The 16629-nt window shown below is 38.8% G+C and overlaps 1 protein-coding gene and 1 long non-coding RNA gene across 2 annotated transcripts in view; one reads left to right on the forward strand and one right to left on the reverse strand.

Moving 5' to 3' along the window:
- BCHE (butyrylcholinesterase) overlaps nt 1-16429 on the forward strand; it is a 32180-nt gene extending 15751 nt beyond the window's left edge. The window contains exons 3-4 of the mRNA XM_005236146.3: nt 9364-9530; nt 16116-16429. Coding sequence (XP_005236203.1) covers nt 9364-9530; nt 16116-16243 — 295 coding nt within the window. The 3' untranslated portion in view covers nt 16244-16429. The remainder of the gene's footprint in view (nt 1-9363; nt 9531-16115) is intronic.
- Nucleotides 3872-8693, reverse strand: LOC114011788 (uncharacterized). Its single transcript, XR_008749419.1, has 3 exons — nt 8179-8693; nt 7573-7646; nt 3872-5493 (listed from the first exon to the last, which is right to left on the reverse strand). It is a non-coding gene; the product is annotated as an uncharacterized LOC114011788 (long non-coding RNA).
- Nucleotides 16430-16629: the final 200 nt, after the last annotated feature.

Raw genomic sequence — 16629 nt, forward strand, 5'->3', positions numbered from 1 at the left:
CAAAAAGTGCTGGACTTGAAGCATCGTGCAAAATAATGCCTCAGACGCAAGGCATGTTAAGTAGAAGGTATAAAATACTTTTGAAAATTCTTTACTGCTCTATCACAATACACAACCTAAATGTGTAAATGACTACAAATATATGTTATAGGTATGTTATGTTAGACACTTGTCATATTCAGCTTAGTGTGACTGTGAGCGTCAGATGAGTGATAAGTATTTCTTAAAACAAGACAGGATAAAACATATTTTTGGTGGATTAAAATTACCTTCATATTAATGTCAAAATTTCATCCATTTCTCTGAACTCAATTTAACTTCAAATCTTTTGGCTTCTTGAAGTCGTACCATGAGGTTGAAGATTATTCACTAGTTTGGAGTTGTTGGTTGTTGGTTTTTTTTTTTCTTTTCCTTTTGTCAATTGCCGTTCTCACTGTGGCAGCCTCCAGCATCGCAGACTCTTTCCATTTTCAGAGTTTTCTTTTCTTTCGCCAGAAATGAGGCTCTGTGATGGAAAGCTGGGAGATTCAGTCTCTTCTTTACACCCTTGTCAAAACTGTGCAGAACATGCATGTATTTGGGAGGTATCACCTGAGATATTGAGGGTTCTCTGACCCTCAGGGCTTTAGGACTGTAGAGAGGACAGGAGACACAAGTCTGATACTCACAGTCCTCACTCAGAGGGACCCAGATGATACCAAGACAAAGTTGTTCTCATTTAAATCAATGTAGATCCTCATTATTAATTAAAGGTAAATTTAGAGAAAGGTCTGGTCATGCTTAACTTTACTGGTTGCTCAGGAAAGGACATTTTAACTTGCTTTCTAGTGCTATTGGCTTATAGAATGGTGGGATTGCTGTTCCAGACCTCGTATGACAATCGTATCTCACCATACGCTATAAAGATATTGGAGTTTGGGGCAGGGGCTCCTGAAATAACACTGAGCTTTGCTGGAACATTTTCACGGTGGAGGAGACTTACGTGCAGGAGTGCCAGCGTGGGCCCAGGAGGCTGGAAATCCACAGGCAGGGTCTGGAGGGCTCATTAGCTCTGGCTCGGCTTGCCCAGCTCGTTATTACTCCTGATACCAGCGCAGAATCCAGTCCAGGAGCCAGGGATCTGAAGCACTGATCTCCTAAATGCCTTGCAAGCATGCCCAAAGAGCTAAGGCAGCACATCCTGGATCTAAATTTCTCAAATACTACATTATTTATGGCCAACATCTTAAGATCTACCTTGTCAATCCCTGACATATGGCAGGAATTCACAAATAAGTACCAAGACATGCACAGGCAAGAATCATTTTGACTTGATGGGTGCTTCATGAAGCTGCTTTGAGCAGAACACAATAAGACCAAAAAAGAAGCAACAGCTTGTTGCTTCATTTCCTGAAACTGATATCAGTTGTAATAGTGCATACCACGATAATTTATAGTTTAAGACATTTAAACACACAACTGCTGTCACCAAGCTGGCATCTGGAAGGAATATCCTGAGCTTTTTTTAGCCTGTGAAGGTGTAAGAAAGCCTAGCTGCAAAGGTCCTTCTCCAATTTCTATCAGTTAAAAAGTATGCCAGCTGGATCCTGCAGGTTTCCTCAAGGATCAGCAGAAGAAATAATATTTACCTACGATACAACTTGCAAAGCAGTTTCCTTTTGCTGTGGCTCAGGGGCACTTTATAGTCACTAGATTATGAACTTGCGTGTGATCTGTGAGAGAGAACTGAACACAACAGAACGTAATGAACTTCCCATAAACAGCTGCTTAACAAAAGTAATTTGGAGGATTCAAACCCGCAAACTCTCTCCGGTTTGCAGTACTCAGTCATAGGAGTCCCTTTGTTCATTACAGCGGGAATCTGAGCAAGGCTCAAATGTCGCAGAATCAGGACCAATGATTTTTACAGCTTATTAAGGAACAAATGAATGAGAAAGGTTTAATTACTACAGACTTTCAGAAACTGGCTATTATTTTCTCACGAGTTTCAATTTACAAGAACCCACTTATAATATTATAATTTATTATAATTTAATAAATAAAGCAATGTTTTTAAACGTGACCGATTTAATTTGTTTTTCTAAGTTCCCAGTTCTTCCTAGTGCTACAGGAGCACAGGCCTGATACCCTAAGAATGCTGATGCCAGGAGGCTGGAAGGAAGCTTAGTGTAGGAAACAGACAGTCACGGCTGCTTTCCAGTCACCCAGCACTGCGCAGGCTGGCAGCACCCTTGTCTGAGTTGCCACCTTTCAGTACGGTATTTTTTAGAGCTTTGTCATTATAAATGGCACCACTTACCCTTTTCAGCTAATAGGTTTGATGGCTGCTCTCTTTCCCATTAGTCTAAGAGGATAAAGACCTAAAGAGAATATTTTAAAATAAAATATTAAGTGTGGCACTGCATTTGTACAGAGGTTCCATCAGTTCAATAGATAGGATGGTTAGTGATTAGCTGATACAAAGGAATACTCTGAAAAGCTGTCTCAAAAAACCCCAGCCAACTAGCAGGGTAACTTGTTATGCAGTATCATGTACAATGAGCACCAACTGGTAGCAGTAGTGACATCAAAAATAATATCTGTATTTGTGAAGTAATCACGTCAGCCTTCCAATTCACTCATATAGCAGTGGCACTTCACTTCACTTATTATTCCAAATGGGCCAATTCACAAACTTTTGATAATGGATAGAAAGATACCCTTGTCATCTTGCCTTTGCTTCTGCGGTTTCCCATAACAAAAAATCTCAAAGGGTACAATTTAATATAAAATATTTTGGCATAAAAATTCTATCCAGGGAGCCCATAAAACCATTTTAGTAAGTGGTAGATAATTAGCTGATTCAGGAAAATGTTCTGGATAGTTGTCTGAATTTTTTAAAAATCTAAGAACAAATTAATTATATTGAATCATACATCAGTGTACAGAGTTGATGATGATATTGCTTCAGATGCAACCTATGTATTCATGCAGCGAGAGCCTTTCAGATTTATACAGGCCCCAGTCTCTGAATGGAAAACCTATACAGTAATTAGAGCCTCTGGAGAGGTTTTTGCAGGGGGTTTTTTGGGGTTTTTTTTTTTTGTTGTTGTTTGTTTGGTTGTTTTTTTTCTCCCAGGTGTTACAGATATTTCTTCATCCTTTCACTTGCTAACTTTCCTTGGAAAAGTTTCCAGAACAGGTTCATTTTCTCTGTTCCAATAGCTAGGACTGCTCCTCAGGTTAAGGACTTCAAGCCTTCAACCTCAGAGCCCTCTCTGATGTCTACTTAAGAGTGAGTCATTTGAACTAATAGCCCGGTATGAAGAAACATTTTGGCGTTAAGCCAAATTGTCTGAGGGTTTGAGAAGATTCAACCAGTAGATAATAGTAAAATCTGCTCCTCTTTTAAATAGGACTAGGCTGGAAAATATCCATGAAGCTCCCAGTCCTACCATCCAAGCAAGGCCTTACACAAACAGGCACTGTCGCTACACCATCATTCCCCTGGGGACCACACCATTGCCCAGAACTGATATTAACATGGCAGTTGTTGTGCTGCGATGAGAAAATGAACATCGGTATAAATATCACACATCGTGGCCTTTAGAAATTATGTGAGACATCTGGATGTTTGCCTGACTAATGCCGCAAACGCTTCCCACCCCTCTGCAGGGAGCAGCACTCCGGAGGGCTGGGGCAGCTCAGGCGTGCCTGGTGCTCCTCACCAGCTCTCCTGCTAATTAGGAGTGCCCTTCTGTCCAAGTGGAAAAGAAAGAAAACAACAGAATATTTTCTTCTAGACTGGGGAAGAAGGAAAAATAAAATAAAAATGGGTTCATCCATTTAGATTAGATAAATAAATATATTTCGATTGGGTATGTTTGTTCAGTGCCAGCATGATTTAATGATGCTCTACATGAGACAACCACTAATAAAGCAACTGCAAAACTAAGATAAATTTTTAAGATACAAATCTTGTGGCCTTTTTCAAAATATACAATATCGCTGTCATAACTCATCTGAAGTCAATGAGATCGGTCTTTGATTGAGGAGGCATCAGCAGGAGGAACTCAGGCTTTGGCAGTGCCACAGGAAGAAGCACAAAGGGCTGGCATAGCCTGGCCTTTTGAGGAGCAACACATTGGAGGCAAGAGCTTCGATGCAGACCCATCACATGATGGTGGTATTCAGGAACCCTTACCATCCTTCATTATTTAAATCTACCTTTAGCTTTATTAAACAAACAGATGAGTTGACTTGCGGTGCAGTGACAGCTCAGTCTGTGATGTCAGTTGTTAGCTGGCATCTTTGTTTCTGTTATAAACCACACCACTCTGCTTACAACCCCTCACTTGTCAGCTGTTGATACTATAGCCCAGTTGTCTTCTCACACTTTTGTTCATTTTTCCTGAACCTTGGATTTCTCTGCCCTGTGCTATCTTACTCCCTTTCACCTGGTAGAAAACACAACCAAAATTCACAATGTCACAGCAAAAGCAGGTTTTGTATTTATGTAATTAAAGGAGTTAATTATGTAAAAGCACAAACTCAAAGCACATTATTGACTACATTCACTCCTATCAGGTGTCATACCTGTGCTGTGCTGCTGCACAAGTGTTTGCAGGGCTGGAAACCACGCTGTGCTGCTGGTAGCCTTCTTGTAGCTCTGAAGCAACCTGGAGCAGAACCGCAGGAGCCTCAGCAGCTCGCTGTGTTTGCAGCAGACGCACGCAGAACTGTCCCTCGCTCCCTGGGGTGAAACATTTACAGTAGGCTTTTTATTTGGTGCTGAGCTGACTATTTCCATAATTCTTAAAGGCTTTATAATGCAACTGCAGAAAATGTGCAAGAGATGGGGTTATTGCTGTGGCTGCATTCACTCTAAGGCTGTCCCCTCTCCCTGTTATCTTGTGCCCATGGTAACACACTGTAAAATGCCACCCCATGAAAAAACAGCTGATTGCCAGTACTGTCTGACAGCTCACAAGGAATCATGAACACTAATAAAAATGATTCACGTTCACTGTCTCCTCCCTTTAAACCAGCTGTTTAAAAGAAAAGGGGGGCAAACTGACAATGAGCATCAGTATCAGTGGTTACAACCTGGGTGAAGTCAATAAAGTTGCACCCAGGAGGAGCAAGTCTCCATTTGATTCCCATTCTTGCTGCATGGGGGAACCGAGGGGTGCAGCAGCATTATCATAACTTTTCATTAATCTCAGTGGGCAACCTTTTCAGCTAACGAGACACATGCCAGCAGAATGCCAGCCTGGTGATAACCTGCGGAAGGCACCGAGGAAGAAATTGCCTTACTGCGTATTTAGTGCCTGCGGCTGCTGGGGTTGCCGCTACCTTGATGAGGGCAGGAGGGAGGTGGGTGGTGTGCGGGGATGCTGCCTTCCCGATGCTCCACGCCATGGGGAGGGATGGGAAAGCCTCTGCCGGGTGAACTGTAGGCAGACGAGCTTGCTGAGCTCTTCTCAGAGCAGGTCGGAGGGAAGCCAGCTGCAACTGAAGAGACAATTAAAAGCAATAACACACTGCTCAGGTGAAATTAGTGTATGCTTCCTCTCAGGGAGCAATATCTCTATGAACAGCTTCAGCCAGGCAGAACAAATATTTGTCTGTCTGGAGGAAGGGGCTACGGGGGACTGGAGGTAAAATTGTGTTTCAGCCTGTGAATCTCTTAGTGAGTGTTGGGTTGGTATAATTCATCTCTGCTGGACAGCTAAAATGATGTAGGTTTTGTTTTTCTTTTCCTCTAGAGAAACACGCAACATTGTTGACCTGATCCATTTACAAATAGACCAGCTAAATAAGAATACAGGGAAAGCTTGGGATGGTCTAAGCTGACATGTGGTACAGCTAGTGTTTACAACACTCATTAGGAAGGTAAATGATCCCTAAAACCACTTCCATGAGACTCAACTTTTTTTTCTTTGTGACCTATACCAAAATATAACTTAACAATGCAAAAGAACCTCTCTGTTAAATGGTGATACTGCACAGTGAAAGCTATTCAGAGCTTGCTCACAAAAATAGAGTATTTTATAGGAGCTTTATATTACAAAAAACCAGATTATTATATTTTTGTGTATGATAAAGCATCTATAAAAGTAATGCTATGTAAATATTAATAAATATGCAGTCATCTTGTATTGCATTTCAGGTTATATTGTTCTTATTAATGAGAATGATCATGTATTATATCTTCATAATTAACAGAATGGTGTTCAAGCGGTTTATTTTCCATCTGAACCAAATTTTCTTCTTCTAAAGGTGTTGAAGATGAATCTCAAATATACACAAATGATCAATGAATAAGCTCCTCTAAACCCCTCTTCACTCCCTGTCAAATCTGGTGTACTTACTGTAAGTGAGTCTTGAGAATTAAGTGTTATAGACAATTATAGCCATACAATGCCCAAAGGGGGAAGAACCTGATCTTAGTGACCATGAGTAATACCAAGCAACTTCCACTGAGCACAAGATTAAATAAGGTTCATGAAGTTCAATGAAAGCACATATATGTATAAAAGTAAAGAATGAGAGCAGCTTTACTGGAGACTGGGCTCACAAAGATACTGTTTTTCAAGTTAATGAGAAAATAAGTTTGGCTGCCTTAAAGACATATCTTAATGAAATAATTAACTAAAATGAGCTGCTCTACAACCATCAGAGAGTAAAGAGAGTCCAGCCTATAACTTCAGGGCATATAGAAAGGAAAAAAATAATAGGTGATATAATGAAACAGATTATGTTTACACTAAAAGTTTGAATACAGGTGGTTTACTGGTTGGTTGGGGTTTTTTTTTGGTTTGGGTTTGGTTTTCTTTTACCTTTCTCTTGCATTTCCTCTCTGGGAGTAACTAAAATAATTGTATTTCTTAAAATGCTGTAAGACTTGTTCCTGCAAACATTTAAAATCGTGTAGAAAAGGAGCTAGCTTCCTTCTAAGAATCTTCAGTAACTCACATTTTCTGCAGACAAAGTGAAGGTCTTCCCTAACTAGAACTTCTAGGTAGGGACAGAGGTCTAAGCAAGGTGACTTAGTGTTTGACAAGGTAGGTGCACCAAGCAGAGCTCTGTGCTGAAGATGGGTGGCCCAAGCCCTTTCAGGCCCCACTGACAAAGGCACTGAGGTGGGCAAAACTGGAATGTGCCGAAGGAGAGGTGATCCAATAGCACCAGAAGATGAAAGAGCAGAGGTTTGGGGAATTGATGAAGGTGATGTGATGGAGGTTTCTGTGAAAAATTTGAGCTTCTTTCAGTAGAAGCAAGTTCCTATAATCTATCAGCAGTTGTCCATCCAGATGAACAGAGACAAAGGCTGTTTGGATTCTTTTCTGTTCAGTAAAGGTATTCCCACAATACTTCTAATTTTCTATATGAATATTATTAAACTTTTAATTTGGTGCAAAGAACAGGCAACTTTACAGCTTATTCTGTGCACTACAATTCTCATCATGAAGTTACTAGCAAGAAGGAATTAATAGTAATTGTGATAGAAAACAAGGTTGTAATTGTAACTTGTTTTTACCAGTACAAAATTATACACGTGAGCTATGTTTTGCTGTAACTGGGACTTACCTTTTAACTTGGGAAATTTTCAATAATGGAGCAAAGAAGGAAGTTGATGGACATTTCTTTGAACAGTAAACCTCCTGGAAATGTGGAGAGAATGCAATAATCAGCAGGTTCACGTATTTCAAAATTCTGTGTTCATCTGACAGTTCTTTCAATCATTTTTGGTAAAATACATCTGTAGCCATTGTGTAGTCCCCCCCCCCCCCCCCGTAAATTATAATACGGAATGTCATGATTTATTTCATAGCATAAAAGCTGCTAAATGAATACTGACAGCACCATTAGCGTTCTGATCTTGAACTGAAGTGCAAGTCAGCTCTGCTTAAGTCATCATTCTCATGAGCCACAAATAAATGTTCAGTTAAATAGGGCACCATAGGTTAATCAGAGCTGAATTAAAAAAGAAAAATTAGTAAAGAAATGAGCAATTCAGGAAATGAAATGCTGAATCTCTTACTCTAACATTGTTTCTGTAAGCAGCAAATGCCAAACACTGCAGAACACTAAAACATGGGCCAAATCCTTGATTCTTTCTGAATGAACTAAGAGATACCAATATTATTTCAGAGCTGCATCCCATGCTCTGCAAGCTCCCCCTACACCCGGTACCTCGCTCCCACTGTTGGCAAGCACAACTCCAGTGGGATCCACACAGCCTGGACTCCTCTCTGACCACCTTCTGCGAAGAGTCCTGGCCAAAAGAAGTAAAGCAGAGAGAACCAAATTAACTTAGCTAATAGCATTCTTAATCTATCCCACTAAATATCTTCAAATACTGTTGTTCTGCCTGAAGCCCCAGATTCCCTGATATCAGCTTCTAGAAAAGAAAATTAATCCTTCTGCTCACACTGCAACAGGATGTTTAATTTGTAATCTTAACCTCTTCTGAGCTAATGATGATTTGTGACTGTTTAAATCGTAAGTCTACTTCTTTTTCTGAAAAATCATATTCTGCCTCACTTGTTCCCTAATGCAATGCTTCCCATTTTCTTGTTCTTCTACACACTTAAACCGACTATTTTTTTCTATAGTCATATAGATACTACATATCATCCTTTTTGGAGGTGAAACCCTGGATGCTTGTTCCTAGAGTCTTATGAACTCTGTTTAATTATAAATATTTATCATAACTATTTTAATGCTAACCGCTGAAATCCTTTAATGTGCAGAGCTTGTTTTACAAAGAGCCAAGCACTCTGTACTTCTTCCCAATTTCCAAAAGATTTGAGAACAAGCCCCATTAGCAGAGTGCCAAACAGAAACAACACACTTCAAGAAGGAACCATTCCTTCTTAATGGGAAATAATTTTTTTCTCTCCCCATATGTCTCATCCAAAGTTTAGACGTTATTTGAACCTTTACTGGCTTTATCATCTGAGCTATTTAGTCCAATCTATTTTTCTGTCTGAAGGGATCAGCAACATTCAAACTAAAACATGAACAGCTCGACCTCCCAAAGTGGTTGGTTGGCTTGTTCTTAAATCATCCAGAATGATTTCTGCAAGAATTTCCAGACTCAACAAGTGTAGTTTGCGTATGGCTGTTCATTAACCTTTTTCCTTAGGTGAACTCAGAGCACCCTGAAAGGGGAATATAGATATTTATTTTTTTTTTCTAATGGAGTTAAATCAAATTAACCTTCCTTTCCCCCCTTTACTTAAAAGAAGTATACTTCAGTAATTCCAAAATAACATACTTAAGCAGAAATAGCTGTTAAATAAAAAACAAACAACACATTATTGACATTCTGAAGTGATTTCTCATTCCAATTAAAATGTTTCTTTTCTCATTTAGAACTCCAAATGGGACTGTGATCAATGGAACGAGATGGCCAGTCTTCACTACTACTGAACAAAAATACTTGACATTAAATACTAACACTTCAGAGATACTGACAAAATTACAAGCTCAGCAGTGTCGATTCTGGAAAATGTTTTTTCCCAAAGTCATGGAAATGACAGGTAAAAATACTTTTCTAGATGATTTTCTATAGCTTTTATACAAGGATCATTTCCTTGATTTCAGTTTCAATCTTTACATTCCTATTTGTAACTGAATTTCCATGATATGCTGGACAAAACTGTCCGTGCTGTGGTGAGGGTGAGCCCTGCAACGTGCCCTATGCGTCTGGCCATGGGCTCACCTCCCTGTAGCACCCTCTTACGTACTAGGACAAAACCTGAGGACAAGCCAAAGCCCAGGACTTATGTGGTGTGGAGCTTCTCTGCCCCAAAGTGCAGATGCAACCACAGCATGGGACATTTCACCCAAGAGTGCTGCAAATCTCTGTTCTCAGCCCGTCCCCCACCAGGGTCTTGGCACTGCCTGGCTCTGGGTTCCTGGAGACAACAGGAAAGACCTTGCTAAAGGGGGGCTTCTGGAGGCTTTGGATGTTCTCTATAAACTTCATGTATCCCAAGTGCATTCTGCAATGTTATACTGGGATTATTTTATCCATTATTTATGGGATTACATTATGCAGCCAGTCCACAGGGGATACGAAGTGCATCGCTGCTGCCAGGAGGGGATTCTGTTCTACATCTCACATGAGAGCGCCTTGTGTTTTCTTTCTAGACAGTCAGTCTTCGTTGACAACCCAGAGACTTCAGGGTTTGCCTATGCAAAATAGAACTGATTTGCGCCCAACTGTGTATACATTAAACGTATGCGATTTCACTGCCTAGAAAAGTATAACGGGCTGTTTGAAACTTTAAACTCAGTTGAACACAAAGGACTCAGGTTTTCTTTAGAAGCCCTATGCCACTGTTTTTGCAAAGCCGGCCCAAAAGATGAAGCCTCTGTGCTTCTGGACTTCAAAAGGAATTGGTTTTATAAAGTGATTTTGCAGTTCTGGAACTGCATTCTGGGGAGGAGGGGGGAAATCTCATTTCAAAAATAAGATACACTTTTAAAATGTTAATTAGTTATCTACAAGCTTTCCATAAGATTCAGTTTGGATGTTAGTCTTAAAAATATGTAAACTTTCATGGTGCACAGATGATTCTATGTGAAATAATTTATTCTTTCCTCATTTGAGCCTCTAACTGTATTATGGCTCAACTTTTATCCCCTCTCCATTTTCTCAATTAAATCAAGAGAAGAAAATCAGCAGGTAAAATGAATAATTTATAAAGTATAGTCTGTGATTTTAAAATCACAGTATACCAAATTATGGATGGATTTTAGGGAGGTTTCAAAAATTCTGACAAGCCTGTTATGCTGAGCCAGGAGAACCAAACTATTTTACAGATTTCTTTAACCTGGCTGTGAACCCCTGTTGTGTAATGTGCATCTTACAAATGGGCTGTGCATCACCAAATGCTCTGTGGCAGATCAGAAGAGAGCACATCACCAGACAGAGTTCAGCACACCTTGGCAGGACAGCAGAGTTACTTTGCATGGTCCTGTGGTGTGAGGGATGATGAAGCAAGGCTCTGAATCTGCCAGGACTCACAAATACATCACTTAGCCATATTCAGTAATTTAAAACATGAATTTACATAATTTAATTAAAAGAAATTCCTGAGTATATTCTTAGCAAGAAGGAAAGAATAGTTGTGCCTGGATTCTAAGACAGAAATGAGACAAGAACATTATCAAGAAGTAGTGCTGTTTGGTCACGTACCCACATCTATCTGTGCTTGAAATACTATAACAGATATATAATTTTTTTATATTGGTTCCCTATACAATCTTATACAATTCTGACAGAGAAACCTTTAAGATCCTGCTTACAACCACCATATAAAACTTTATATTGTAATAATTCTTTTTACTGAAATATTATTTTGAATATCCTATCTCCTTTTATACCCAAAGGACAGTACATGCCATAAACACAAGTATTTCATTTTCTGAAGGTCTATCTCTTCTATTGCTTCTTCCACTGAACTATTTTTAGAAAAAGAAGGTTGCTTTAACATGATATGGTATAAGATGACAGAGAACAAGAAGCCAGGAAAATTCATGTTATCATTGTCGCAAGTTCTAGTTCAAGTAGGGTTCAGATAGGCAAAGTAGAATCGTATCAGGTAGAACCTGAAGAGGACAATCAAACCAACTTATTTTGGAGAAACTGCAAGGGGATTTCTCATTGTGCCATGAGGTCAGAGTTGGCATGGGTGTGCTCGGTAACAAACCACTTGTTAAGTTACTGGTCAGCTCCTAACACAAACCTTGCTACCCCCTGGAGGTCCCCTCAGCACAGCACGGGTGGCTCTAGATGTGCCCGGCACCTGAGCGAGCCTGTTCCCATGACAGGCTGGGTAAGACAAGATCCTTGAGGCAGTTAAATATATGAGAGAGGAAAATATTTAGTCCCTGCCATCTTTATGGATAGATATTTTTCTTAAGCAACCAAATCAGGTACATTCCAAAACAAACAAACAAACAAAATTGTCATAGTTATGGATTGAGAAAGCTATTAAGGAAAAATACTTAAGCCTCACACATTAACACAACAGTAAGAGCCGTGTATAAAATACTGGCCTTTATATCTCTAAAGCACTTTGTATGATTTTGGAAGATTTCTCAGTGTCTTCTCCTCCCATTTCAATATATGAAAGTATAATTGAAGCCATGAATCAAAAGTTGTCGTTTTGTGTCCAGCTTGATAATAATCACTGGACAGCTCAACTGGACCCAGTCATGCCTTACGTGGGCTCTCAATTCCAGCTAGACACGATTTCTACACAGATTTCAACCCTATTGCCAAGATACCAAGTATATACACCGTTCGCCCTCACCCCAGGAGAAGCTGGGAACATCCAGTAATTAATATTTCATTTGAGGGCATGAGCACTGGGACAATCACAAGAACTTTTTCTGATGACTGCTTCTGAAAGAAACACACCAAAGGGACAGTAAACGATGAGTGACTCTTAAGTAGCTTTTAGAGCAATCATCTGTTAATTATAAAAGGAACTATGTTAGACTCAACCTCCTTTACACAACCTTTAATGCATCTAGAGCTCTAACTATTTATATATGCTGTTTCCTGTTGATTATAGAAAGTTGCAGGCAGCCAAGCTTTCCATTTATTGTTCCATTACTATTTTAGTGTGCCTAATACATATAATGGATAATTTTCTATTTTATTTGATGTTACTGCATCATATAACATCTATAGAGAAATCAAACTTCCAAGTAGGTAATATAAATATATTTTAAAACAACCCTAAGAAGACTTTGAATGTGGAGGCAGAGATAAGTCCAACCTATTGACCAGTGAATAACAAATTGTGTTTGTTATGATCTTCCAAACAGTACGTGGATTCTATAGAGCTTAATATTCTTCTTACCCTGAGTATTTAAAATATGACTATTTGGAAAATTCACCATCAGAAGAAGCGGTCAGTTTCCACAGAGCTAGATGATGCGCTCATTATACATGCAGAAAGGTGGACTACTCAAAAGTCACCTCACCTGCTGCACCTATCAACGGCGCCTATGGGCAATGAGTTGTGTGCCTTAACCCGATTTCTTTAACTCCAGTACCTTGCATTCCAGGCCATAGGAAAGATAACAGACCTTACAACATTTCATTTCCCAGAGAGCTCTCTTGACTTTTGGAAGAAGGAAATAAAGACAGAAAATTAAAATCTGCAGTCCTTAAAAATACATATTAAAAAATATACTGTTGTGGTTAAAAAAACATTGATATGCAGAGTGGGTAATTAAAGAGCATTGAACAGGGGTACTGAAGAATAGATATCATTTGTTTTCTTTTTTTCTGAACATTTATGTAGAAATTATCACCATGAGAATCTACAGCATAGATAAACTTGTAACATTTATCATATTAATGAAACAAGAAGTTTGCAGGTACCCACATTTATGAGCTGTTGAGCACAGCAAAATCAATTCTAACTTGTCATCCCTTATTAATTATACTATATCATAACAGCTATATGGCCTTTGTCCCAATCTTAATGTTAATACACAAAAATACATTTAAGATTAGCACTTTATTGGCACAACTAGCAGTTCAACAAATGATGGTATGGAGATAAATTTAACTTTGCTATAATGCCATTAAAGTAAGGGCTGCGTGCCCGTGTGGAAAGAAAAGAAATGCCAGCTGTCTGCACCGACACTGCCAAAGAATCAAAAAACTTTTTTTTTTTTTTTTTTTCCCTCTGGTCTGTTAAACTGGGACCTTTCTGAGCAGTAAGCAATGAATTATACCTCAGTGAAGTCTCCCCTTTCCACCTTGTAAACTTCACTGGGCTTTGCATTAGGCTAATCACTATTACCATAAAGTTTGGGCTTGCCTGAATGACTGCGCATAACAATATAACCTCACTGTATTATTAGCTGACTTCCGTAGTACTGCAGCACATTGTAGTAACCCACTGCTCTGAGCTGTAATTATCGGTCAAGTTGAATTCTCTAATCTTTTTTTTTTGCCTTCCAGCTGTCAGCTCATCTAAGTCATGGGTGGTTGCTTCAAAGAGATTGATGATGTTGGTGATAATGGGATGCATTGACTTGTGACTTCAATTTGGATCTTATCACTGAAAAAAAAGCAAACAAATGGGAATCCAAGTTCCTCTTTCAGTGTTTTCCTTCCCTCTTTTGTCTTTTAGATTCATAATGGTGGCTACTCTGAATTTCTTGTTGTCTGCTTTTTCTAGCTGACTCACTTCTTCACCATGATCTTTAAGAAGCACTGAAATGCCTCATAATTTATGCTCTAGAACATTGACTTTTAATTGAAGACATGTGTATATTAGAGGTATTACAGTTTCTAAAGTCTTTGGGCAAACTTCAAACACATCTAAACCTGAATAATTAAAGGAGGAATAGGTGGCTACATCTTTGAATTAAGAAACATGTAAAGGCAAGTTCTTAGAGTTAGGCAAGTAAAACGTTGTGCACGTCTTCTCCCTATAGTCCTATGAGCTATACCAGCATTTACAAATCCTCTATGAGTTAATGGCAGTTGTGGCCTGTAGAAAAAATTTAAAAGTGATCTGAACTTTTCTTTGAACTCTGACATAATCAAAGATTATGTCATATGATCATGTGATCATCTTTGAACTGAGGGAGAGTGGTTAATTTTATCCCTATATTTTCTTCACAATTTGCCTTTTGTCTACAAGCAGCAGTAGAGAACTTCCCAAGAAAAAGTATCTTGGTTTTATTTCTGGTCTCACTGAAACCAAGTAGTAATGTAAATCTCATTTCAAAGTCTCATTAAACTGCCATCTGGACTTCCAGACCAAACAGGTTTGGATATGTTGAGCTAAACTGCAGATAAGCAACCAAATTACTGGATGCTTCTCCAAACTAAATCTCCGTTTCTGTTTACTCTCTTTCCACAATACTTTCTCTACTGATGTGTAAAACACAGAAGTATTTCATTTTCACATAACCAGTTAAACTTGCAGTGCTGGCAGATCATAAAAAAAAAGGGGGGGGGGGGGGGGGAAAGGGTGTATGGATGGATGGGAAGGGCCTGTGCTCTACTGCAGCAGAAGAACATAAAGTCAAAAGAGCATAAAGAAACCACAGAACCGTTATCTCATGGACACCATTCCCAAGTTTTTTTGGAAGCAAGCTATGTCAATATGGGACACCAAGTTAATTAGGTCCAGAATGAATAAAGTATTCATGGAGCATAAATGGTTTCTAAACTTTTTCTTAAAGTCTACAACTGATCCAAAATAAGCCACAGCATGTGACACAGCCTCTGTACGTTAACTTTCCTTTAGCTATTGTATGGGTTGTTCCTGCAAGGTCACTGCATTTCTCCCTAGCATTAATTACTTTTGGGACTGGAGGAAGTGATCCCTGTCCGTAAAATACTCTGGGAACCTTGTAATATGATATATTTTTATTACTCCTCTCATCCTCACCCTTTGCCTTGATGCCCATAACAAATTTGGCAATAAATATTGCCCCGAGACACAGGATTAGTCGGCAAATGCTTTATAGACTGGAATGAAAGAGAAAAAACAAGATGGTTTCATGTTGACCCAGTGCACATTTTACAGAATCCTTCTCCAAACTTGCACCCCTTGCACTTCCAACTTGCGGTTTGATTCCACAGTAGGGTGAAATCCTGGCCATCCATTGAAATCCATTAAAACTAACAATAACGCTGTTGCCTTGAACAAAGCTTTGATTTCACTATATCTTTACAAGCACTTATCTCAGTTTGTGTATCGTAGTCTTTGGGGTATAGAGGTTTCACTGTGGGGTATACTGAACCAAAGTAACATTTTTTGTGATTGAAAGGAAAAGGTGGCTTTAAAATGATGAATTTGATGAACAGAAGTATTACCCCAAAGCAAGAAGCCCATACATCAGTACATTTATTACGCTGTGGTGTGCCAGAATGATACCTTTGTAGTCCTTCCTTCCTTGTGTAAAGATAAAGTGTTAATCACCGAATTTTCAGTTATTCCAGGTTTAAGAAAAGAGGCAAAAGACCATCCTATAATTTATTTGGAGCAAATTACATTGATAATCAAAATTATTTTTCAATTAGCATATAAAGAGATTCAAATTTAGATTAATGTAACCCATTTCATGTTTTACAGGAAATATTGATGAAGCAGAACGAGAGTGGAAAGCAGGATTCCATCGCTGGAACAATTACATGTCAGACTGGAAAAATCAATTTAATGATTACACTAGCAAGAAGGAGAGATGTGCAGGCTCTAATTAATATGTTTTCCCTTTCCAATATGTCCGTATTACTGTTCATCAGGCAAATATACAGGTAGCTTTCTAACACATCTAGCATTAAATACGTTATGCAGATTAAAAAAATGTTATGGATATAATTTTGATTCCCCAGATCTTTCATTTATATTTTACCTCATATCTCAATAAACAATATAAGGCATCCATACCCTTTGAAGCTTCACTGGGTTAAATAGGACTATAGAGATTAAAGTCTGAAGATTAGTGATGTACATATTATAAACATTAGCTGCTTAAATTCACACTTCAAAGAAACAATGTAATCTGTTACAGAAAAATGGATTTTTTTTAATAGAAATAGCAGTGTTTTACAGTATTGCTATGCAAAACAATTGGTTTTGATCTTTA

This window comes from Falco peregrinus, chromosome 12 (assembly GCF_023634155.1).
Source record: "Falco peregrinus isolate bFalPer1 chromosome 12, bFalPer1.pri, whole genome shotgun sequence".
NCBI classification, from domain to species: domain Eukaryota; kingdom Metazoa; phylum Chordata; class Aves; order Falconiformes; family Falconidae; genus Falco; species Falco peregrinus.